Source organism: Thalassophryne amazonica, chromosome 13, assembly GCF_902500255.1.
Source record: "Thalassophryne amazonica chromosome 13, fThaAma1.1, whole genome shotgun sequence".
NCBI classification, from domain to species: Eukaryota; Metazoa; Chordata; class Actinopteri; order Batrachoidiformes; family Batrachoididae; genus Thalassophryne; species Thalassophryne amazonica.
Genome location: NC_047115.1, coordinates 46,220,327 through 46,246,249, shown reverse-complemented (window position 1 = coordinate 46,246,249; position 25,923 = coordinate 46,220,327). Strand labels below are relative to the sequence as shown.

Below are 25,923 nucleotides of genomic sequence, written 5' to 3'. Positions count from 1 at the left end.
GAGTGAAATTAGCTGTACCGTCTTGTCAAATCAAGTGTTTCTACTCCAGTAACAGTTGATTTTACACTGTGATAGAGTTGATTTAGCACTGTGATAGAGTATATTTAACTCTATTTGGACTGGGACCAAATTTGATCCCAGCAGAGTAAATTTTACTCTGCAAAATTTACTATGTACCTGAATAAACTGTGTCATGGTCGGATTTGGACCATGACAGGGTGCAGGCAACCTGGCAGTTCTCTATAATATATATATATATATATATATATATATATATATATATATATATATATATATATGAGGTCTGTTAGAAAAGTATCCAACCTTTTTATTTTTTGCAAAAACCTGATGGATTTGAATCACGTGTGCTTGCATGAGCCAACCTTGAACCTTCGTGCGCATGCGTGAATTTTTTCATGCCTGTCGATTGCGTCATTTGCTGGTAAGCAGCCTTTGTGTGAGGATGGGTGTAGCTCCTGTTGGATTTTTTTTTTCTAATATTTATTTCATTCATTTAAAAGAAAAAAACAGAAAAGCAGAAATAACAAAACATTACAAACCGCTGAATGAAAAGGAGCAGATTGGAAGAACAAGTCTTATATTTTCTGCCCCTTTTTTACAATACAATCTTGCAATATCAAGCATCATTAATCAACATAATTTTAACAGATTACATTTCTATGACTTTGTCACATGCCACCGACTTATTTCATAATCTTAACCATTATGTAGAAGATTACATCCCTAACAGATTACATTTTAAACTTCAAACATTCTAAACATTATTAACAGATTACATTTTTGGCTTTGTCACAGCCCACTGACTTATCACTTTTAAAGCTCTTTTCTGCAAAATAAATAAAGGTTGTGTATAAGTTGTACATGTTGATCCCCAGATTTCTACACAATAAGTTAAATATGGGACAATCAATGAATTATACAATGTTAATAAACCATAACTATTTAATGAATATTTTACTTTATGCAAAACAGCAATGGCTTTCGCTATTTTTCCTTTTATGTAATTTATATGTGACTTCCATGTAAAATCTTCATCAATCATGACTCCTAAAAATTTTGTTTCTTTTACCCTTTGAATGTCCATTCCATCTATTTTTAATGACACATCATTTTTTTTTTTACTCTGTCATTAAACAATATGAAATTTGTTTTATTAAGATTTAGTGACAATTTGTTTATATCAAACCAATATTTAACTTTTTTCAACTCTGTATTTATCACTTGTGCTGCTTTCTGTATATCTGATCCAGAGTAAAATAATGTTGTATCATCAGCAAATAAAATGCTACCAAGTACATTAGATATAATCATAAAATCATTGATATACAAAAAAAACAGTTTGGGTCCAAGTACCGACCTTTGTGGTACTCCACAAATAATGTTACACAATTCTGATTTAGTATTATTTATCTGAACAAACTGTTTTCTATTTTCTAAGTAGCTTTTTACTCACTGATGTGCAATCCCTCTTATTCCATATTGTTGTAACTTGTGAAGCAATCTTGAATGGTCGATAACATCAAAAGCTTTTTTCAAGTCAATAAAAACACTTACAAAATAATCCTTATTATCTATTGCTGTTGATATTTTCTCTGTTAATTCCGTAATTGCCATAGCTGTCGAATGTTTTGTTCTGAATCCATACTGAGCATTATTTAAAATATGATGTTTCTCAATGAATTTATCCAACCTTGTCATAAAAACATTTTCCATAATTTTAGAAAACTGTGGAAGCAATGACACTGGCCTGTAATTTGAAACGTTATGTTTGTCTCCATTTTTATATAATGGGACTACCTCTTCCACAATTTCTCGGATAGTCACACGACTGAAAAGCCACCGAAAGTCGTTTGAATCTTCCGAATGGGGGAAGAGGTGGGCATCATTTTTCGGAGTCCAGCATGTCCTGTGAGACTTCAACAAGGAGTTGCTTTCGCTCCGCCGTCAGCAGCTTTGCGCCGAAGCCATCGGCACGAATTTCGCCGCCACTCTTTTCATGGCCAAATCTTCTGTCACAGTGGAATGTGCCGAAAAAGTGCTGATGTCCACCTCTTCCGCAATTTCTCGGATAGTCACACGACGGTCCCGCATCACCACAGCATTCACTTTGGAAATGATGTGGTCATTTCAGCATGTTGATGGCCGACCGGAGCATGGCGCGCTCTCCACCATTGTGTGGACGTCTTTAAACCGGTTGTACCGCTCCTTAATCTGTGTGATGCCCATAGGATCGTCACCGAAAGCCATCTGAATCTTCCGAATGGTTTCCACCTGGCTGTCGCCCAGTTTCTGGCAAAATTTGATGCAGTAGCGCTGCTCCAGTCGTTCCGCCATTTTCCTTGCAATGAAACACCCATCCTCACACAAAGGCTGCTTACCAGCAAATGACGCAATCGACAGGCGTGAAAAAAATTCATGCATGCGCACAAAGGTTCAAGGATTGGCTCTTGCAAGCGCACGTGATTCAAATCCATCAGGTTTTTGCAAAAAATAAAAAGGTTGGATACTTTTCTAACAGACTTCGTATATATATATATATACACATATATAAAACGGCTGAGTGGATCCTTGTCATTTGATTGGTGGGTTGTATGTCACGTGACATGGATTATTCATACCAGTGGTGTTTCATTTACTGTGCAATAGTTCTTTTTAGCATGCAATTTTGGAACTGTATGAAATGTGCTATTGCATGCCCTAACCACCATGCACGCTCACACTACAGGGGACAGCATTTAGCTAAACATGGCGGAGGTTGTTTTTGCTTGCAGACAATGATATGAAGGAGCTAATTGATGCTACTAATTCTTCTAACACACACACTCACACAAAATGAAAACTGTCACCCTGAGAGTGACCGGTATCTTGCCAAAAGGTGAACAAAAGAGACTACCACGAGGAATGATGCAAAGTCAGTGGAAGTACATGGAGTGCACAGTGCACAGCATCACAGACTACATCGTCACAATTATTTTTGAACTATCTAACTGTTTTTCCAAGTTGACTAAGAACAAAGATCATGTTGGATTGTTGACATCAAAACACCAGTGGAACACCAAATTTTCTGTTGTTTATAAATTAATGAAATATCAAATGACAAGGATCTATTTTAGTTGTTATATAAAACAAATAATGAATGTTTTTACATTCTTTCAATGGAACGAATATTTAATCCGGTGAAAGCTGGAACGTTCCATTCAACTCGGCATCTCATTGAATGGTATGTTCCATCTTTCACCTCATGAAATTTGCACAATTGAACTCATAAACATTCATTATTTGTATAATATACATACATGTATATGCTGTCTGTCTGTCCAGATCATCAAAAAGCTTTTGTTAAATAGAATTAATGATACAATACTTTAACCTATTTTTTCTCTTCAGTATCATTTTGCAGTGATTTTTGACACCAGTAACTTGTCTGGAGAAAATGACACACTGCAGTTCCTTGTTCAAGCCAAAAGGTATTTCAACCCCAACATTTTAGTGTAAGCTGTAACAATTTGTCGAATTAAGCAATTCTGTCAACGGACCTTAATTCAAATTCAAATTGACTTTCATGATTGTTTCCAAAAGCATATGTGCCTTTTCTTTGATTGCTTGCAGGATTGAATCCTATATGCACAACCATGACTGAATTACCTTGTTGTTCCTTGTTTATTATAGTGCCAATCCTGAACACAAACTCGCAGACAACAGTTTGGACCTGTCCATCCCTCTAGTTCACGAGACTGACACAACGATTACTGGGTAAGATGGAAAGCAAGGCGTAGATCACAGTGTTCCTGCTACTTATAAAGATCTAGAACTGGATTTGTCCAAGAGCTTATGTGCCTCAGAGACCAGATGTTAGATCTGTGGTGGACAGGGGGACACATTGTCAGTATGGAGCAGATCAAACAGAAATGCCTTATCTCTGAACATGTTATCAGAGGCCTTCAGAGAGAAGGGAGAGAGATGTAAAACAGCCCAAGTCCATCAGAACACTGACATCTGATAAGGCTTTAATGTGAAGGGAGGCTGTGGAGCAAATCTGGACAGATCTGACTCATGTCACAACTACTCGGGAAAGCTCTTCTGACTGACTAATAACAAGAGTTAAGACAAAGCATTTATCAACCTGTTTAATGCATAGCCTTGTAAAAAGGTTGCTGAAATCTTAACCCACTGTGTGGATCTGATAACTCTCATGATTACTGTGGTTACTGTCCTCAGTGTGGTGACTCCCACCTCTTTTGTGTATGGAAACTCCATTGACGCCTCACGTTTTGTCAAGCTGGAAGACATGGAGTGCAACTTTCAGCCTCTCAACCTCACTTTCCAGGTATGAGTAGAAACCGCAGCCTTGTTGCAACCATCGTTTTTTCCATGTGAAACACATATGTACACCAGTCAAAACACAGGTTGGGTGTGGGTGCATGCAGTGGTGCCACAAATCACTGCATGCACCAGTCTACAGAACCACCTTCCTGCATGGCAACCACCCAGGGAGACAAATGCTCTATCCCATCTCTAGAAAGTGAACATCTGTCAACTTTCTCCAGTTACTCAGATCTACAATACTGAAGCGCTGACGAAAAACACACTAAAGGTCATAGCCAACATAACTTCAAAATGCAAGGGCAGTGATATAAAAGCACCAAAATGATGAAAATGTTCCCTTGGAGCATAATATTTCTCATTTTTTCTCATATTCTCCCAGACCACCTGCCCCTCTTTTTGCATTACCACACACTGTGGCTTCACAGATTCACACTCTGCAAATCAGAAGAAGATAATATGAAAAATAAATTTTTTTTTAAAACAAATCCAAAACTACAGGGATTCTTACATTTAGTTTGACTTCTATTTCATTGCACACACAGTGTGAGCCCAAGATATTTCATGTTTTGTGAGGTCAATTTCATTTCATTTGTTAAAATACATCCATTCTTGCTATTAATGCCCCCGAACCCCAAAAACAGTTGAGGTTGGGTGCAATTTAGGGGCCAGTAATGAGATTAAAAAAATAGTAATGTAAGTTTCAAACATGTGTGGTCAACAGGTAATTATAATCATGATGTGATACAAATGCAGTATCCTCAAAAGACTCTTTGAGGAGCAAAGATGGGCAGAGGATCTCCAATTTGTTAAGAAACGTGAAAATTATTGAAATGTTCCTCAAACAATGTTCCTCAAGGAAAGATTGAAAGGGCGTTGCATATTTCTCCCTCTACATTGCATAATATCATTAAATAATTCAAGGGTACTGGAGGAATTTTGGTGGGTAAAGAACAAGGTCACAAGCCCTGACCTTAACACCCATGATCACCAATCTAGAATTGGGTCCTATATATCAGCTATTGATTGTCATCAATAGGTGATATAACCATGAGGTCAAGAATTTACTTTGGGAAACCTTTGTCAATACAGAATCACATTCACAAATCTCACTTAAAACTTTACTCTGCAAAAAAGAAGCCTCATGTTAACCTTGCTATTTGCACTAATTTCTGTAGGTTCGGAGGCATCTGGGTTCACTGGGTTTTTGTTTTTAATTTTCCTTATGATCCAAACTTTTTCTGATTTGAGATTGCACTAATTTGATTCCTCTGCCTTGCCCTATGCTTATTGAAGGCACTAAAATTGTATGATATTCTCTCTGCATTTATTCTTTCTGTATTTTTGTCCATATGTGTGATGCTGTTCCAGGCAATAAACAATGGGCCCAGCAGGCTCCCTGGCTCCACTATCGACATCAGAATACCCAACCGCCTGGCTGGCAGCGGAGCTGATATGTTCCACGTTATTGACACACAGGTGCACACCAACAGCACTCTTATCCACATAGTTTATCCTTATTTATTAGTTTGTTCAGCTGCAGGCAGACATATTTCCCTAATTTATTTAGCCTACACCTGCTTGTCTTTATGCTGGTATTCACCTTTTTTGTACAGAAAGTGAAAACGGTGGGCTTTTTTGCCCTTTGAGGTTTGCTTAATGTGAGGCACCACTGGGTCAGCATAAACCTAACCAAAAGTGTTGATGTAGCTATGGAGCCTTGCGACCATTTGGTTTCACAACAGTTCACATTTAGATAAATATTTGGTTTAAATATTGCCTTAAACCTTTCATATAGCTCGTTCGTGGGGTAGCTCAACTTGTTAATCGTATTTACTGTGAACAGGCACACAGAGGGAACTGTATCCCACCCTCTTGGAGCCCATCTGGAATCACTTTCAGGGGATCAGACAGCTTGCATGGAAGAGGAATTGGGACACCTGCAGAGCTGGCTACTGCGCTGTACCATCCCCAGCCTGGAACCATATATAATACAGTGTATCCACAAAGTATTCACAGTGCTGCACTTTTCCACATTTTGTTATGTTACAGTCTTATTCCAAAATGGATGAAATTCATTTTTTTCCTTAAAGTTCTACACACAATACCCCATAATGACAATGTGAAAAAAGTTTTGTTTTTTGTTTTTTTAGATTTTTGCAAATTTATTAAAAAAAAAAACTAAAAGTCACATGTACGTAAGTATTCACAGCCTTTGTCATGAAGCTTAAAATTGAACTCAGGTACATCCTATTTCCACTGATCATCTTTGAGATGTTTCTGCAGCTTAACTGGAGTCCACCAGTAAATTCAGTTGATTGGACATGATTTGGAAAGACACACACCTGTCTACATATAAGGTCTCACAGTTGGCAGTGCACAAACCAAGCATGAAGTCAATGGAATTGCTTGTACACCTCCAAGACAGGATTGTCTTGAGACACAAAACTGGGGAAGGGTACAGAAACACTTCTGCTGCTTTGAAGGTCCCAATGAGCACAGTGGCCGCCATCAGCCATAAATGGAAGAATTTCAGATCCACCAGGACTCTTCCTAGAGCTGGCCACCCGTCTAAACTGACTGATTGGCGAAGAAGGTCCTTAGTCAGGGAGGTGACCAAGAACCTGATGCTCACTCTGTCAGAGCTCCAGCATTCCTCTGTGGAGAGAGGAGAACCTTCCAGAAGGGCAACCATCTCTGCAGCAATCTACCAATCAGGCGTGTATGGTAGAGTGGCCAAACGGAAGCCACTCCTTAGTAAAAGGCACATGACAGCCCGCTTGCAGTTTGCCAAAAGGCACCTGAAGGACTCTCAGACCATGAGAAACAAAGTTCTCTGGTCTGATGAGACAAAGATTGATGTCTGGCATGAATGCCAGGTGACATGTTTCGAGGAAACCAGGCACCATCCATACAGTGAAGCATGGTGGTGGCAGCATCATGCTGTGGGGATGTTTTTCAGCAGCAGGAACTGGGAGAACTCGTCAGGATTGAGGGAAAGATGAATCCAGCAATGTACAGAGACATCCTGGATGAAAACCTGCACCATAGCACTCTTGACCTCAGACTGGGGCAACAGTTCGTCTTTCAGCAGGACAATGACCCTAAGCACACAACCAAGATATGAAAGGAGTGGCTGTAGGACAACTCTGTGAATGTCATTGAGTGGCCCAGACAGAGCCCAGAGCTGAATCCTATTGAACATCTCTGGAGAGATCTGAACCTGATGGAGCTTCACAGGTGCTGCAAAGACAAATGGGCAAAATAGTCCGAAGATAGGTGCGCCAAGCTTATGGCATCATATTCAAGGCTGTAATAGTTGACAAAGGTGCATCAACAAAGTATTGAACAAAGGGTAGTTTTTATTTTTAATAAATTTGCAAAAAAAAAAAAAAAAACTTTTTCATGTTGTCATTATGGGGTGTTGTGAGTAGAAGTTTGAGGTAAAAAAAAATATTTTGGAATAAGGCTGTAATACAATATAATGTGGAAAAAGTGAAGTGCTGTGAATACTTTCTGGCTGCACCGTAAATGCTGTTAACACTGCGTCTAGCCTGTGGCACATTAGACAGTTGCACACTTGTATTTTAACAGCATATATTCTTACATTTTATACAGACCTTTATTTGTTCATACATGATATATGACTTTTGGTCCATATGTTTTAGTTTTTATGCATGAAATCCTTCAGTCTTTCTTATTTACTGTAAAAATTCTCTTCTCATGGGAGATTTTAGTAGGTTGAAGTAGTTAAACTAGTGTGTGAAAGTTCAGCACAACAAAAGCAGAGGACGTGAAAAAGCATAAAAGCTCTGTGTTAGCAGACACGCTGGGTGGCAGCGGAACAAACGGTGAGGACAGCAACAGGATATTCCCACCTCCACAGCTTCAGGTCGGACTGAGGGAGGGGGAGCGTGCCCTGGGGGCTGGGATATAAACCCTCCATCTCTAAATCACTCCATATGGGAAATGTGTCTGGGAGGAGCACCAGCTTTTGCCGGAGGAATACTTCCACTCACTGCAGGATACACATAAATAGTACTAGTGTTCATCCAGTATGGGTGTTAAAATGTTTGCCTGTGATGCTGTCTTCCCTGACAAGGTGGGAGAAGGCCACAAATGTAGGACTGCCCAAGGACAAATCTCAGAGTCAGTCTTTTCAGAGTTAAGTTTAACTATTAGTTGTTGTTTTTTTTTTTTTACACTCTTAGTGTTAAGCCTTGCAAAGTGTAAGAATTGTTTCTTACAAGTGGTCACAATAGTGTTGATTCATATCCCTTTTTATTTATGAATTATTACATTTTATGTAGCTCTCTAAAGGTCTCATTTTTACCTGAGGCCATCTAATATGGCCATCGGGTATTGCAAAGGCTTTGTGTCCGTCCGTCCATCTGTGCTCAGCATGAGTCCAGTCCTATTACTGCCACAGTCTTCAAATTCACAGGGAACATTCTTGAGACACAGACCTTGAATAAGTTCAAAGATGGCTAACCTTGACCTATTTTAAGAGGTTAAAAAGTCACATTCTGTACCTAATTTTATGGTATGATCTCACGGACGTTAGCATGGTGACGTCACTTCATGGTGTTGCTAGCTGCTAACTTCACTTAGTTTTTGGGTACAAATGACACCTATCTCATATATTATGCAAAAGCTAGTGAGAAATAAACACTTTTAAAACTGAAAACACTGTTTTTGGAACCTAATAACACCTCTCAACTGATTTACAAGACAGTTCGCAGATGTTAGGGTGCACGCTAACTTTCGCTAACTTTCTGTGGAGTTAACCCTCTGGAGTCCGAGGGCATTTTTTGAACAGTTCACTCGCCCGGCATAAATGTTTAATTATTGCTATAAACAGCTCTCCCTGCATCCCACAATCATGTTTTATGTCTCTTTTTTCAGGACAACCTGTACTTTAAAAATATATATGCTATAGTTGTGTTTTATAAGTGTAATAAAGGTTTACAATCAGAAATAAGAAAGGAAAAAGTAAAGTGGACAATAATTTTCCACACACATTTATTCAAAACACATAGCAAACTATAAAAAACTGTTTTGACACTTTATAAAGGTAATTTGGGCTCTTGTGTGAAAGACTGTACAACAAAAAGGTTCAAACAATAAACACAAATGTATATTTTGAACAATATATACAAAATGGTCTACGCATTTTGTTTGTCTTCATCTCAAAGCAATTTCTGTCTGCTATTACACAAAAGTCACATCACAAACTTCTACTATGAAGTTGACTGTGTGTTTGTTCTCTCCTGCTCTGAAAGCAACATTCACACTTCAGGCTCATTCAGTTTGAGGAGTGGCCCCTCCCCCTTTGCTCCATTGATATGGTAAACAGTGCTTTACGCCGGAGTGAGAGAGCTTGCCACAGGCTTATCCAGTAACATTCACAGGAAAACTCGTCGAGCAATCCTGATACTCACATGCTGTTTAAGCACATGAGATTGTATGAGAGGCTCTCCATCTGCTTCATCTGCTCACTTTCACTTTCGCTGTGCATAATGAGTGAGTGTGTTCTTTGGACCATGTTTAAAAAGTTCCTCAACTTCAAAGCACGTCCTGCTGCTGCACTCAGCCCATTCAGATGGAACCAGACAGCAGAAAGATCGCAGACAGACATCAACGTCTGTAGCAACAGGCTGATAACAGCGATCCCTCGTGATCACTGATAAAATAATTGTACGCCTCCAAAAACTTGAAGTCCTTCATGGTCGTTGTCTCCAAGATTTAATTTCTCACAATATCGCTTTCGCTCTTCAGGATCAAGAGCTGACACGTCATCTGAAGTCATCTTCCCGTGCATTTTCTCATTGCATCTGCTTGGAGTCTGGAGTTTTCTGCCTACCATCTGTGTGCGCATGTGCAGCAAAGTAAATAACAACACCGATCCCTTTTATGGATCCTCTTGTTCCACAGCGGTCCGCTTTACGCAGCAAGTTGAAACACTCATCTGCTCATAACATCTTAGTCTGTGCAATGAAATTATCCTATGATTCACAGAAAAATAAAATAATGTGAAAAAACTCAGTTTTGCCTCCATGTCAAGTGGAGAAGCCGCAGACAGCATGTGTGCGTGCTCGTCAATATAAGTGTTCCACCTGCCAATCAAAAGGATTCTGCCAACGAGAATGAACCATTCTCACACATACTGTATAAAAAATGTGCATCACCGACTCGAACCACTCGGTGGAAACGGGGCTGTCAGTAGCCTGTAAAAATCCATAAATGAATGGAACTATTAAAATAATGGTCCCGGCGCTGATATCACTTCCTCCTTCTTCTCCAGTGTCGGGCCCAGCCAGGACGTTCCTGGTTTTTAGTGGCGCGCAGTTCAAAATCTGAATATTTATCTCTTCCATAGCTGCACACCAGGAAAGGAAACATTTTAAACTTTACTGTTTAATTTTAGTCTTAAATACTAAAAAAAACATTACATATCGTGTCACCTACACTTTAAATTTGTCTCATTAATACCTACAAATGCACAGAGGACAAATATTCCTTGATTTGCACCACGTCTGCTCTTGTCCAAAGCTCATTTAGTTGCAAGGCCTCCTGCAGATGTTGTTAAAATGCAAATATTGTTATTGGTTGATTGATTAATAGAGGGGCTTTATTGAACATGTACAAATTGTATGTAGAACAATTGGATCTTAGAAATTAATTAAACAACTGCAAATGATAAAGAACACAATGCTCATACACCTGAGGGTATTTTAGCATTATAATTATTAAATCTTTCCGGTAGTTGTGTGGGAAAAGAGATAACAAGTGTTTGAAGGTTGTGGGTTCAAACCCAAAATGATTCTCTTCTATGTATTGTTTCCATAGTCAGTGAACAAACATTTGTAGTTTTAAATTGTAAATGTGCTAATATTGTTGTGTGGGCCACCAGAAGAGGAGGTACTGCTGGCCCACCACCAGAGGGCGCCCTGCTTGAAGTGCGGGCTTCAGGCACGAGAGGGCGCTGCCGCCACGGACACAGCCGGGAGTGACAGCTGTCACTCATTAATTCCTGACAGCTGTCACTCATTCTTCATCATCTCACTCCATAAAACCCAGACGTCATCTCCACCTCATCGCCGAGATATCGTACTTCTATGGAGGTAATATTCTCTGCCAGCATTCAGTGATTACCAGTGCTATTGTGTTGCAGCTGTCAACCAGAGGACCGGCGTGAGTCACGACTGTGTCGTCCCTCGTCTCGTCAGATAAGTGGTTAAACAGACGCTGCACGAGTGTGTGTTAGAGGTGGAGGTGGCATTCCCACCGTTGTTGTTACTGGGTGTACACACACCCACACTTGACTGTCTTTGTTCTTCGCCAGCAGTACCAGATCCGACAGTCGGGGACGGTGATCACCTGGGAATTCGGGACTTGGCGGCTCCAGTATTCACCAGGTTCGGTGGCGGCGGAAATCGTGTGGTTCCGGCTCTTCTCAGGACAGACGTCTTCTATCCTCGAGCCTGCCCACACGTCACCTTTGTGGATTGACTGTTATTAGATTTTGAGATTGTCTGTGTATTCGTTGTGCACCTTCACATTAAATTGTTACTTTTTGGCTCATCTATTGACCGTTCATTTGCGCCCCCTGTTGTGGGTCCGTGTCACTACACTTTCACAACAAATATGTTCTCTGTAGTGTTGAAAATTGCATTGTTGGGAGCATAAAAATGGATCTGGTAATTTAACGCTAGACTGCATAGAGCTATATAAACATTGAAAAAGTGTTAAAAGCAACTCTGCCAAAGGTTTATTTAACACTGGCATTCTTCCTGTGTACATATTAAGACTTTGACATCCTATGTAGAGTAACTGCTGCCTCTGTCTCCTTTGCAGTGTTGTCTTTTGTTACTGATTACTCCTTACTAGTGTTACAGCCACTGCGATGTTTAAAGGGGATAGAGAATCAAAATCATCTTTTTCATGTTTTTGGTGTTAGTTCAGAGTCTCCCCGCTGTGTGGAAAACACTCGAAGTGCCAGCAAGTTTCAGAACCTCTTTTTCAAGTAATTCTCCTTTTTTGAATTGCCGCCAGAAAACAGGCCAATCCGTTTTTGAGAGAAAAGTTACGTCACTTTTTCACCAATAGCCCCCCCCCCCCACACACACACACCCTTTCACACACGCCCCTTCGAAATTAATTATTCATAAGGTTGTGCCCACCCGTGTTCCTACCACTGGAAGAGGAGCAATGTCGAGCTATAGGTGTGTCTTCCCAGGCTGTCATAGCAGACTACAATCTTTACATATTCTTCCCACGGAAAGTAATGTACGCGATCAATGGCTTTTATTCATTTTTAACCGCATCCCCAGGACATACAACTGCCGACTATTTCTTTGCTCTGCGCATTTCACGGAGGACTGTTTCACAAACTGCACAATTTCGAGCTGGCTTCAGTCTGCATTTAATACTCAGTAGAGGGTCAGTTCCGACTTTGCGACAAAATCAACCCCAGCAATCAGTACAGCCTGTAAGTGTCACATTTTCTTTTGTTTTAAATTTGTTTTTAAATTTATTTCGGATCTTTTTTTTTTTAATCATTATTATATTGTGACTGGACTTTATGTCACAGTCAGCCTCTGGCTGACATCATGTTGGTGGGCGAGGAACAAGATTTATCACTCAACAGCAATGTTGAAACGTGATCTGTTAAATAAGTTAGTGAAGATTACTGTCGTCTCGTTTTCGCTACAACGCGCTCAACTTTTGTTCAGAATCAGCTTCTTATCACTGGTAACGACGCGGATTTCCTCTCACTCAAACCCGCAGCTTCACAGCGCTTTAAACCGTCGTCCACAGAGTTCAATAGCGACACAAGTGCAGCAAAACGAGACGAGTCATTGGATAAATGCTGGGCTTTGTCCCGCCCATCGGAGGCTCTGCGTGTCTGGGGGTCTATGGGGCAGTGGGCTGGCCTCGGCTGGCCCGGACGCCCAGCTTCTGCATGATGATTGGCTGATCTGTCTGAGGCTGAATCCATTTTTGATTGACAGTGACATGAGCGAATCAGCGATCATTTTCATTCTGTTCTGAGTTGAACCGGAGACTTCCCTAATCCTCTTAGCGGCATTTTCAGTGAGAGCAAGGGCAGCCAATCAAACAACGGCAACCGATCAGCGCCAAAACCTACGTGCATTTCATAATGAGGTTGCCAAATAAGCTCCGAAACGACACCATTAAAAGCAAACGAGGCATTCTAAACCCAGCATAGTAACATAGCTGTTTCATAGAGCCTTTTAGGAAGGTTCTGAGCCATTACAGACTCAATTTTTTTGGGGCTACATATCACATCAAAGAACAAGGATTAATGCCCCATCCAACCTCTCTCTATCACCTTTAACTTATTGTCTAACCAACCAGCAGATATAATTTTGCTAAAACCTTGTTCCAACTGAGTTCAGCTTTTTGTCCATTGTCCTTTTGTGTTTCTCTAAAATGACATGGATCCCGGGGTTGAGGGAGAGTTCTTCATGCCAAATATTTGTTATTCATGCCAGTTGCAACCTATAAAATTGCAAAATGCTTTCATATCTTGTTCTCCAAAATAAACAAACAGTGCACACCATCACTCACACAGGGTCAGTTTAGAGTCACCAATATACATCTAAGTGGGCATGCAAACTCCACACAGAAAGGACCAGGTGGGAAGAGATCCCAGGACATTCTTACTGTGAGGCGACTGCTAACCACTACACCACTGTACTACCATTCTTATTATTATTATTGATATTATTATTATTGTTGTGAATAATATGAATAGTTTCCATTTACTTTCACCCATGTCAGTAACACTTGTAAATCAGTGACATACAGTAGTGTTCAGAATAATAGTAGTACTATGTGACTAAAACGACTAATCCAGGTTTTGAGTATATTTCTTATTGTTACATGGGAAACAAGGTATCAGTAGATTCAGTAGATTCTCACAAATCCAACAAGACCAAGCATTCATGATATGCACACTCTTAAGGCTATGAAATACTGTAAGTCTTCTCTAGAAAGCCAACAGAGCACTTCAGGTTTTAGTGCAACTAAAAAAAATGAAGTCAAATTCTGAGCCAGACTAGAAATGATAGCTTCCCAATGTACACTTTATTTCTTGCCTTCTAGCAACAAGCTTGTCACATAACTCACTGCAAAGGAAGTTCTTTTTCATCTAAATGAGGTTCACTGAAAATCCTTGGTGATGGATTAGATAACATGCCACGATTGTCTAGATTGCAGACTTGCTAGTCTTGCTCATTTTTGTGCTGTCAAATCCAAACTCTGGAACATTTTTTCCTCACGTATATTAGACACATGTCCTGCTGTGTTCCACTTCTGTGCTGCTTCAGGTATCAGACGGTCGAGGAAACTGCACCCCTCACAGGAACCTGGCACCGTGCACCATCCCCCAGGACAGAGAGAGCATCTTCCACTCCATCTTTGCCTTTTTTTCCAAATCAGGCCGCAGAGTTTTGGTACGTGCGCTGTTTTCATTTTACACATTTGACATCTATAGTGACTGCTGTCTTTTTCTGACTCTGACTCTCTTTCCCTCATCCTGTCTTTCTTTCTTTCTTACTGTGTTGCCTGTAACAGGACTGCGACCGACCAGGTCGAGCATGCATGACAATCTCCTGCAGTCTTGGCCCGCAGTTGAAAGAGGAGGCTTTGAGTATTGATATCAAACTTTTACTCAACACTGAAATTTTAAAAAGGGTAAGAAACAGCTCACAACATTGGTTCCAAATATGAACCCAAGTTAACAACGATCCATCCTATCTCAAAAACTGTTGGCCAACAGGACAGCTCCTCTGTAATCCAGTTTGTGACACGAGGCAGCGTGCAAGTAAATGAACGAGCAGTTGAGGTGCCAAAAGGCCTTCCAGAGGATATTTCTGTGAGTACAGCATCTGCATGTTATTTATGATCCAAGTGCTCTGATCATCTACTTTAAGGACATTGTGTAGGGGCATAGACCAAAGAAGAACCATTTAGATTTGGGTGTGGATCCAAATAAAGAGTGTAATCCTGCCTTTGATCTTTACTGCTGGTCTTTGATATTAGTTCCTTTAATTCTGATTACAGGGTCAAAGGAATCAGCAGTCAGCATCCAAGTATAGAGATCAGAATCAAATGTAGGAAAAACAATCAAGGATGAGTGATCAGGATGGAACATGTTAGCTTTGGACAGAAATACTGAATGTGTGGTCAGGATCAAAGTTGAGTTGTCAGTGACAGAGTTCAGCCATCAGGATCAAATGTCCACAATCAGAAGTTTGGTTTGTGTCTTAATATAAATTTGTCCCCATTAATTTACATGAAGGTTTTTGGTCAACCTGAACTCTATGAAGTGCCCTATGAGCTGAAAGTCTTTGGCCATCTTTGAAGATACAGTATACATAGTTTTAGATCATGTCTGGAAGCACACACTGGTGCTGTCTCCAGATCCACCACACTAGGCCATGAATGGCAACCAACTGAGCAGGCAATCAGTCTTTCTCCACCTCCTAACATAGCCATCTGTCTGTCACAGCCAGGTAGTCTTCTCCAGCCACTGAGGTACTCAACAGTGAGAAACTTGTGTCCTGGATCATGGACAGAGAAACACACCACATGGTCAAAATATTGTAACTGATGTTCCCTCACAGTGCAAGTAATACTCCTAATCTATGATCCCCTAAGTAACAATGTCATTCCAGTGACACCTAAGAATCCTGCAAAGAAACATGGTACCAAAGGCATCCAGTTGTCACTTTAGGTCACTGGTTAGCCTCCAAGTCTTACAACCATACAGTAAGACAGCAGTCCCAGAAGCCTAAATACTTGGACCTTCATTCTTCTGCATTCTTCATTCTTCTGCAAAGATATCAGCATTGACAAACGAGTCTAGGAAGTCATCAGAAGCCTGGATCTTAGTCTTGATCTAGTATATATTGTAGTACTACTGTGGCTTTCTCAAAGATAATTTGACCAGGCAGATGCCTTATGTGGCTTGAACACAGGCACAATGTGGATTAACTGTTAAAAATATAAAAAAATACTGTGTGTCAGTGAAGAGGTATTTTTTAATCTTCAGATGTAGATTTCTTCATGCTGCAGTCAGACACAGTCCACTGCTCTACCGTGAAGCTTTTAACAGGATCTGAACTGCAGGGAGCCGCTGCCTGTTTAGGGGCGTCCTCAGCTGTGCTCAAGGACACCCCCCTTCACCCCCCAACTGCTGGTTGCTGAGTGATTAAATGGAGCACCAGATCAGTTTTGATGATTAAATTGAGCAGCCAGCATCCCTGCAGTGGGATCTCATGTGATTATAGAGCTGAGGCCTGCTGTACTGTCTGCTGACCCTGAGGTCCAGACGTGCTTGGAAAATTCAGACTGGCTAGGAATATGTCCATCCCGAGGCAGTCTGTCAGCACTTAAGGAGTGAGGTCATTCCAACAAGTATCTCCCCTCCTGGGTTTTAGTAAACACAGTTACCTTTTCCCTCAGGAACTCGGCCGGTTCGAGTATACACCGTAAAGCATAATTTGCCAGTCCCCGGCTGCCTTGCTCACAGCAGGCCTACTGGTCATCAGTTGAATGACAAGCTCTGTTTTTATGACCCTCGATGTGTAAGCAATGTGTAGGATTCTGACTTAGATGTTCAAGTTCCAAGTTCAACACACGCAGAGCTAAACTGAACCCTAACTGATTGCACAAGTTGAGCAATAAGACAAAGAGCAATGACCAGTAGAACTTTCATCTCTTGTCCACGCAGGATCCTTGGCATGTGTAACAACAGTGAAATTCCAGGGCTCGGATTCGGGAGTGTTAATGTGGGAAAGTGTTCCGGGGGGGGGGATTAATCTTTACTTGTCCACTTGGTTTTGTCTTGGTTCACAGTTGGCGTCTCATGCCACATTTGTGTTTTAAATCCCACGTGGTGCTGCCCAGAGAATCTGTCAAATTCTTTACATTCTCACGCAGGCCCCCTGGTGTTTGTAGTAAAATATTATGCAGGATTATTTGAGGTAATTGTGTGCCATTGAGGGGAATCAACACTATTTGTCTCAGTTAAAGATCACATGTAAATACGTACCCATCTGTTCTCCATTTAAGGCCATCGTCTGCTGACGCTGAGACGCGCTGCAGTATTTCAGTGGAGTAAAACTGCTCTTAATACAGTTCACGTTTGTTTAAGCGATAAGAGTAACTGAGCTGGAAATGAGTCATACAGCGACACAACTTCAAAAGCCATTTTCCCAAATGAATCCGAAATGATTGTTTTACTGTGACCCAAAATGTCAATGCTGTGAAATAATCCAAATAACTGTGTGATTTACATAACTACATTGAACAGTGTATTTGTAATCGGATACTTTGTCCCTCTGCTGGTTGAACTGCACAGTTTGTATCAGGCTTGTCAGTGACAGATTACCCGACAGGTCAGTGTTCACTTATATCATGAGAAACAGTATAAATAGCTGTTATTTATTGTGGAATTTCTCCTTTTTTTGAGTTGCCAGTCCTCCCAGTGTAAACAAGGTCCTCCCAGATTTAGCCTCTTTTCGGTGCTTGAGGAGACCGTTTGGGAGACACGGGACTCTGAGTTCAAAAAGGGAGTGGGTGATATACTGTTTGCAACTGCTCTGATCTAACAGATAGTTGTTGGTGTTAAAGGAGAACTCTGGAATTTTTCAACCTGACCTCTATTTTTAGATGTCACACTTTCTGTCAGGGGAAACACAGTGATCATCGATCTAGTATTGAATTAAAAGACGAATCCCTGTTTAGGCTGCTAGCAAAACGTAAAGTCCCTTCGGCTTCTCCTTTGTTTCAGTGGGGGTCATCATAGCAGATCTGAGGTATTTCTGCATGTTAATTTGGCACAAGTTTTACTCTGGATGCCTGTCCTTCCTCACACAACTTTACATTGCATAGAGAATGGGCAGGAGTGGCCTTGAACCAGGAACCTTCCGTGTTAGAAACAAGAACACTTTTACATGTAACTTAGCCAGCACCCCTGCCTCGCAACAACTTGTTTAGACTGCCAGAAAAAAATCCAATTTATATGGGTTTCTGATTTGAGTCTGCTTCTATGTTGCAAGTCTGAACAGTGAAAAGTTGCATGAAATTTGTTTTTTCCATATCTATTTCGAGTCTCATTTAAAGGTGGTTTGAAATGCAATTCAAATTGCATTTTTGCAAGTTTGTTTAGGGCTGAATGCTCAAATTGTTATGTCTGTAAGTTTTCATGCCGTATAAAATTTTTCCCACTGTGAGCTTTACGTGGTGATAGCTGTCGTGAGAGCTTTAGTAACACCCCCCCCCCCCCCCAAACTGCTCACAGTCATACAAAGAAAAGAAAAGAAAAAAAAGTGCGCTGACACACACACACACAAAAGCCCAAACTAATGTAAAACTGCATAAAAAATGCCACAGAAGACATAGGGTGTGGAAAAAAGTCATACCAAAGACAAATGATGTAGACTGTGCTCGTGTACTCGCCAAACATGCACTTTACACACAGTAGTTGTACACGTGTATTCACTGGGCAGTATTTTAGAGTTGCACCTCAATCTTTCTACATCATTAATGCCTTTTTCCCACACTGTGTCTTCTGTGACCATGTTTAGGACCTGAGTAAGGGTACAGTCGTTTTTTTATGTTTGTGTGCTCATGCAGCCATCACCTGACAGCAACACAAATGTATAAACACTTATAAACTCACATAGGACTGAGATCATTTTTTGTAATCCAGATAAGTCAGAGCACCCTGTGGTTTTAAATGCAGTGTGTGAACTGCAGAGTAACACCGACAGCAGTTACATGATTGCATTACTATAGCAACCGATGTGGTGAAGAGGCAAATGTGGGTTGTCACACCAGTGACCATATCTTTAAAATCTTTGCTATATTTAATATGAATAGTCAATCAGTGAGATCAGATTTGAATCAGATATGAAACAATTCCAGTTTGAATTGGCAGTCTGAACAAAACATAACACTGTCAATGGCCAAACAGCTTCACGGTATAAGCCTGTGGGGCAATCGAAAACAGTGAAAATGTCATTAAAAATGTCTGCTAGCATGAAGAGGATCCCTGTGTAAGTACATGCCTGCATCTGTACTTCAGTAAATGCAAAGAAACTTTTAAAATGATCTGAGCCTACATCTCCATTTGGCAAATGGCGAAGGCGGCTAATAGAGGGTATTCACGTAAAACCATACCCGGTGCACGTCACCATACTGGCAGAATCAAGCCCAATGTTTTATGTGTGATAAGGATGCGTGCCTGTGTCATTAATCGTAATCAGTGACAATGGTCAACTACTGTTACGTTTTATGGATGTTCGAACAGGTCCGATAAAAAGAGGGATATGAAATATCTTAAGTGTGTTCTGAACACATAGGGTGTTTATTTTTATTTATCTGGGGGGGGGGGGCAGTACATATTGGAGTGCAAATCGGTCCTCATTGTTCTGTCTGAACCAGGTGCTGTTACTCTCTCGTTTCCATCCTAAAGCCAGCTAACAGGAAGAAAATGAATGTTTGGATGCTGTGAAGCAGACCTGTTGGCTACCCTGCATTATTAACAAATTATTTTCAATGTGAAACTTTCAGTGTTTCTTTGCTGACGTGACTGAACATGACCCAAACTGGAGTATCATAAATATTTGCCCAACCGATCAGGTCCCACTGGGCCCGGGTCAGGTTTCCACGCCTTAGTACACATATGCATTGCCGTGATCATTTTTGTCATTAATGAAGAAAAGAAAAACATAAAAACCTTAACTGAGCCTGGGAAGGGTCAGGTGTGGAAAAAATACAAATCAGACACACGGCGGAACAAGAAGCACGTAGTGACAAGTTCAGACTTCATCTGAACACCATTTTCATTGTTAAAGTCTGAAAAATGAACAGAACATGACGAAAGTTTGTGCCGCAAACGCAAATCTCTACTTTTATCTTCATCCTTCACTCAGCTGAGCTCCAGTGGAAGCAGACGAGGCTGTTTCATAAATAAATAATCTGAACTGTTTATGTGCTGAGGATCACTGATGTCATTTATAGCTGATCACTTGAAATCATCACAACTGTCTTTCATTGTGGCGCAGTGAGGGAGCACAATCTGTCTCTGCCGGTTTGTTCCTGCCGGTCCGTCCCTGCCAGTGTTCTGATGGACACCTGTTTAGTATGAAATGTTGGGACACTGGCGATCATCCACTGCTGATTTGCTGATATTAAACTGCAGAAATCACAGCACACGTTTCTGTCATTTTGGGGGCGCTCCAGTGAAATGGCCGGCAGGTCTGTATGATGTGAGGAGAAATTATCTTTTTTTTCTTCCCTCCCTCTTCCTTTCTCTCTGGTAGTCAGCTCTCCTCTGCCTGCAGAAAACAGAGCTCTACTATTCATGGCTGTCTGTCTGCTACAAAACATGTAACAGACAGGCACTAAAATCTTTGATTTCAGACTTTACAAATGTTTTTAATTGTTAAGCTTTATGCCCGCAAAAAAATGTTAGTGGTCTAAAAGTTATCGGAACTAAATTTATCGGAAGCTAATTGGCCCGCTGATGGTTTTCAAAGTTATCTGGAAAGCTAATCCGCTAATGAAAACATTAGCTTCGATAATTAGCAGTTAGCGGATTAACAGAACTGTGCCCACCACTGGTTGCATGTGATCTGTTGGAAGACCCCAGTGCTGCTAGATGACTCTCTGTATCAGTGTAGGCACCTTTCAATACAACATCTAAACTTTGAAGTCTGTTTCCTGTCCAATTCTTTTTAAGATCACTCACCACATAAAACAACCTAACATGACCAAGGTGTCCACTCCCAATTGACAAGGGTCCTTTTTCCCAATTGACAATTTTCCCTCAGAGCGCTTTCTCTCTGCAGATGTTCATGCATCTCCATGTAACGCAGGGGTTCTTTGGGTGACTTACCACTGGATATATTCAAAGAAATTCATGATACAAATATGTTAGAATTACTGCAAACTTGTTCAAACTATCATTTAAGTTAACAGAGTCCTTGCAGGTGTATCACCTCGATGGAAGAACCTCCGGATCAAAGTTGAAAAAGGCTGTCAGTGAATACCCTCTATAAGTCCATAAGCGTCAATAAGAGGCACATTCTTCTGCTTCCACTGTACAGCTGTTTAGCCTGTGACTACATTGTTTATCTGGCAAAATACAAAATAATGCTGATACCGATGTATTTCCAAAAAGCTTATATTGGCCAATATTATCAGCCAACCGATATATTGATCATGTCTCGTGAATACAGTGATCAGGAACTTGATTGTTGACAATATTTTAATGAAACTGCAGCAGTTAAAAAAGTGAACTTATGTTTAAATGTGCACATAATAACAATGGTTCCCAGCATGTGAGATACAAAGCAATTATCTATTTTTAAGTAAAGTTTCATTAAAACCATTTGTTCACTTTCCAGTATGTGAAGAACTAGTGCATTTCTGTATACTCTCACAGGTCCCTGTATGCATATTCGACTGTGACTGACTGATTGTGTTGTTGTGTTTCAGCTGGTGTTTGAGGCGCTCCACAGTCAGGAGCCGCGAGGTTACATCGTGGGCTGGATCATCGCCATCAGTCTGCTGGTGGGAATCCTCATCTTTTTGCTGTTAGCTGTTCTACTGTGGAAGGTAAATCAACACACTAGCACATGTTGTTAGCACTGCAGTCGTGTCAACACGTTCTGCGTTCGTTTTCCATCTCACAGCCTCATTCCTGCACTGATGGTACGAGTGGTTCAAAGGCAGGCTTGCAAAGTAGATTTCAACACATTATCCAGTTTTAAAGCAACAGCTGGAGGTTAAAAAGGGATGGAGGGCTGCTGCTGGTCTTCAATAGCCTCACAAAGGAAAAAAAATTGCAGACTGTATGATAATTCACACCATATCATTCACATAACAGCAGAAACTGAACGAGAAGTGTCGCTTACACTCCCGTTCAGAGGCCCTGTGAGTACAAAACTCCTTTTCTTTTTCACTCCTGCATTTCCCACTGGGAATACCACAACTAAAGCTTGGAATGTTGGTCCTGGGACCCCCCCCCCCCCCCCCCCCCCCCACACACACACACACTTCTCCCTGCCAAAATAAACAGTACTTACAAGAGCTGCACATGTCCTGTATTGTTTTTTTCAGGAAATGCCTGAAGACTTTCAGAGTTTTTTGTCAATAAACTGCATTGAGAGAGGCCTCATCCCAGTCTGGGAGCTTTGTCACAGTTTTAGTTGGCACACAAAGATTCTGCTCCTCTCTCCAGCTTTCATCTTCACGACTCTTAAAACTCAGCGAAATTTTCTGGAGAACATGACACATTTCATTTTAGTATTATATGTGCCACACAGGATATGTTGACATCCACATCACTTTGTACAAGAACAGTTTTCACCAAACATGTCGCAACAATCAACTGAGAAACATTTTGCAAGAGGTCGTGGAGTCATGAGGTTGCACGCCCTCTCCTGAGAATCCTCGGGTACCAGTGAAACAACTCAGATGAAGTGTATTAATGTGACATCCCATCACCATTTTTGGCCCAAATTTGCATCCCAAATACATAAATGACAAAATCTGTCTATTTATTAAGATAGCAAGCAAATTTGTATTTCCTACTATTATACGACCACTTACATGATCATTGCAGAGTACTGCTGAATACATCTAAGTACTGCGCATGCACACAATGCTACTCCTGCGTTATTCCTTCAAGCTCCATTAAGCTAACATGCATGTGTTTACATCTCAAAACTGTCTTCCGCTGAAGAGTGCGTCATGTTTTCTATGGGGTTTATGTTGTAGAGGAGAATCGGAAGCATATAACTGTTCAGAGAACGGTAGATTCTGATTACTGCATATTGTACCTGGATGTCCATCATCAAAAAATATTAAAAATGTTACCCTCGTTCAGCACAAATTACATCTGACTATTCACTGTGGTGGATAACGATGTATCCCAACCTCACAAATTGTTTAAACATGTTCAAAAATTCACTTACACCCGATGTCAGGCTACATTATTTTTTTGTGTGCCAAACATAGACAGTTAGGCAACACAATTCAGCAATGGGAGATCATGCTTACTTGCTTCCTGAGGGAATGTCAGTTACGAAATTTGGTCACATGGCGTGCTTCCCTGTGAATAATCAATCAGTTTTGGGGAATCAGTTTTGGGGACCCCAGTAACGGGAACAGGCCAAAAGGGTACCTACGTATCACCTGGCTGTGACAGGTGGTGGGTTTGGACCAGGTCTCAGCCTGGGTGGTTGCTAATCAGGACCCAAGGCAGTTCTGTACTGTGGCAGAGACATGTGGTACTCACACGTGCTCCCAAACCTGACCTGATGTCCTTCCTCCAACACAACCTGTAGAAAACACTCATCATCTTCATCATGTGACGCTGTTCAAGTGCAGTTACGTTAGTCTTTGTCTACCTGTGAGGCAGAGTCACGTGTTTACTCATTAAGACGGTTAAATTGTCTCTGTCAGTTACATTTGAAGCCAGATGCAAATTCAGAATAATTTTTATTTAATGTTTTTGTCATGCTGCCTCCCTTTAAAGTCCATGTCATTTGTACTTAAAACAGCATCTTTAATGTTAATCTGGTGCATCAAAGGTTAACCATCATTTAGCCACTTTATCCTCATTATATGCCTTTTCATTGTTTAACTGTTAACGGGGTCACATGCCTTGACTTTTGCTAAAGCCTTTATTTGTTCATTTTGATATTTGAGGAACTAATCGCATTTCCTCCAACTGACAGCACTTCTTTCTCAGAAAACTTAAACTGTTTCTAACAGAGGTCTGCTGCGTTACACAAAGCTTTAATCAGATTATTTTCTCACTTTTGCAATAACTGTGTGCAGCAACAATATCACGACTGAGGAAGTGAAACAGAAGTGTGAACATTTCCTCAAAAATTCAAGCCACTGAACTTGGTGAATGTAGAACGTGAGTTACGTCTCAGGTGGTTTGAAAACTGTCATCCCATGTATAAGTAATGCAAAAACAATTTAGCAAAAGCAGGATAACATTAGGCCCTCTCATTACATACATAATATATCAGTGGGAGTCTCTAGGCAACGGGTGTGGGCATTTTTTTGTTTTCATTTATTTATCTACTGTGCCCCCAACATCTACCTGAAAGTACCTCACTTAGAACGATTTATTATTTAAATTTATAGATATAAATAAGTACATTAAGCACACGTAGACCCACCATCAACTCTGTCCTTTTACATAATTTGTATAATCCAGAGTTTGAGTCAGAGCTCCATGCGGAGCTCCGCTCGGAGAAGAAAGTGAGTTTTTGTAATTTGAAAGCAGTCATGTGACTTTTTTCAGTCACTGCAACTGCTTTTTAAAAATCTGTTTATATTTTTCATGACTGATTTTTTTTTTTTCCCCAGTTGTAGAAAGTCCAGTAAAAGGTATTAATTATTTAATGTTGTCATTTTTCCTCCTGTTGAGCTGCATGTGTGAAAAATCATCTCATGCTGCCTGTCTGCAGGGTTTAATCTGTTAAGAGGTTAACAGATTAAATGGGCAGGTGACCATGTCACCGACAGTATATCAAAATCTGCACCTGGTGGTGATAAACGTAGGATGCTAAATGGCAAACATTTATTTATTTATCCTATTTATTGGTGGAGTTGTGGTGGTGCTATGTAAATGAGGCTACAGCCCTATCAAGCCACACCATAGGCCCCCTCCCAATGCCTGTAAGAAACACAAACATAAATAAGGTCAACATTTATATATTGTAGAATGGGCCCTGTGATAGACTGGCATTCTGTCCAGGGTATACCTTGCCTCACGCCCTATGACCCCCCCCTGCAGTCCACTCTGACTGCATGTCCAACTAACTAACCTCTTAACTGTGTCATTACTCTTTGACAGATGGGTTTCTTCCGTCGGCACTACAGAGAGATCATCGAGGCCGAAAAGAACAGAAAGGACAGTGATGAAAGCTGGGACTGGATGGAAAAGAACCACTGAGAGTGACCACGGGGTCCCAGTGGAGCCAGTGAGATTAGAAATTGGGTCAGACAGGATCCAATAGCACGGGGTCTCTCAACCCAGCCGCCCCACTGGCACCAGGCCCTTCAGTCTTCCATATGTGGAAGAGAAGAATATTCTCCATATTTTTTTGGAGATCTGATATTTTCTGTGGGTTGGGATGGGGTTGGGGCAGGTTGCAGAGTGGGGGAGGGGCGGGGGGGGTGTCAAGGAAACAGACTTCTGAGGTGACATTTTTACTTGCCAAAGGACACTCCCTGTGGAATTCAGCTAACGCCCAGCCAGCGGAGTGGAACTCATATTTGTATGGGGAGGTGGAAATGGCACCATTACTAGTGGACAACAAAACCCTCAGGTCTGTGCTAAATAGCAAATTTATTTTTATACATACATTTTAAGCCATATTGTATAAAAGTGGGTTTTAATAGCCATTATAAACATGCTGTATCTGCAGTATGTTTTTTCTAAAAGCACTGATGTTTGATAAGAATGAATGCCTTGGCTCCACACTTTTACCTTTATGCCAAAGATATGTTTTG

General features: G+C 40.8%; 1 protein-coding gene across 1 annotated transcript in view; it reads left to right on the top strand.

The window, feature by feature from the left end:
• The window catches only part of itga9 (integrin, alpha 9), a 153,042-nt gene extending 127,505 nt beyond the window's left edge, over positions 1-25,537 (top strand). Inside the window, 9 exon segments of the mRNA XM_034184922.1 lie at positions 3,409-3,488; positions 3,691-3,774; positions 4,240-4,348; positions 5,716-5,823; positions 14,700-14,825; positions 14,947-15,066; positions 15,152-15,247; positions 21,883-22,002; positions 25,265-25,537. Coding sequence (XP_034040813.1) covers positions 3,409-3,488; positions 3,691-3,774; positions 4,240-4,348; positions 5,716-5,823; positions 14,700-14,825; positions 14,947-15,066; positions 15,152-15,247; positions 21,883-22,002; positions 25,265-25,363 — 942 coding nt within the window. The 3' untranslated portion in view covers positions 25,364-25,537.
• Positions 25,538-25,923: the final 386 nt, after the last annotated feature.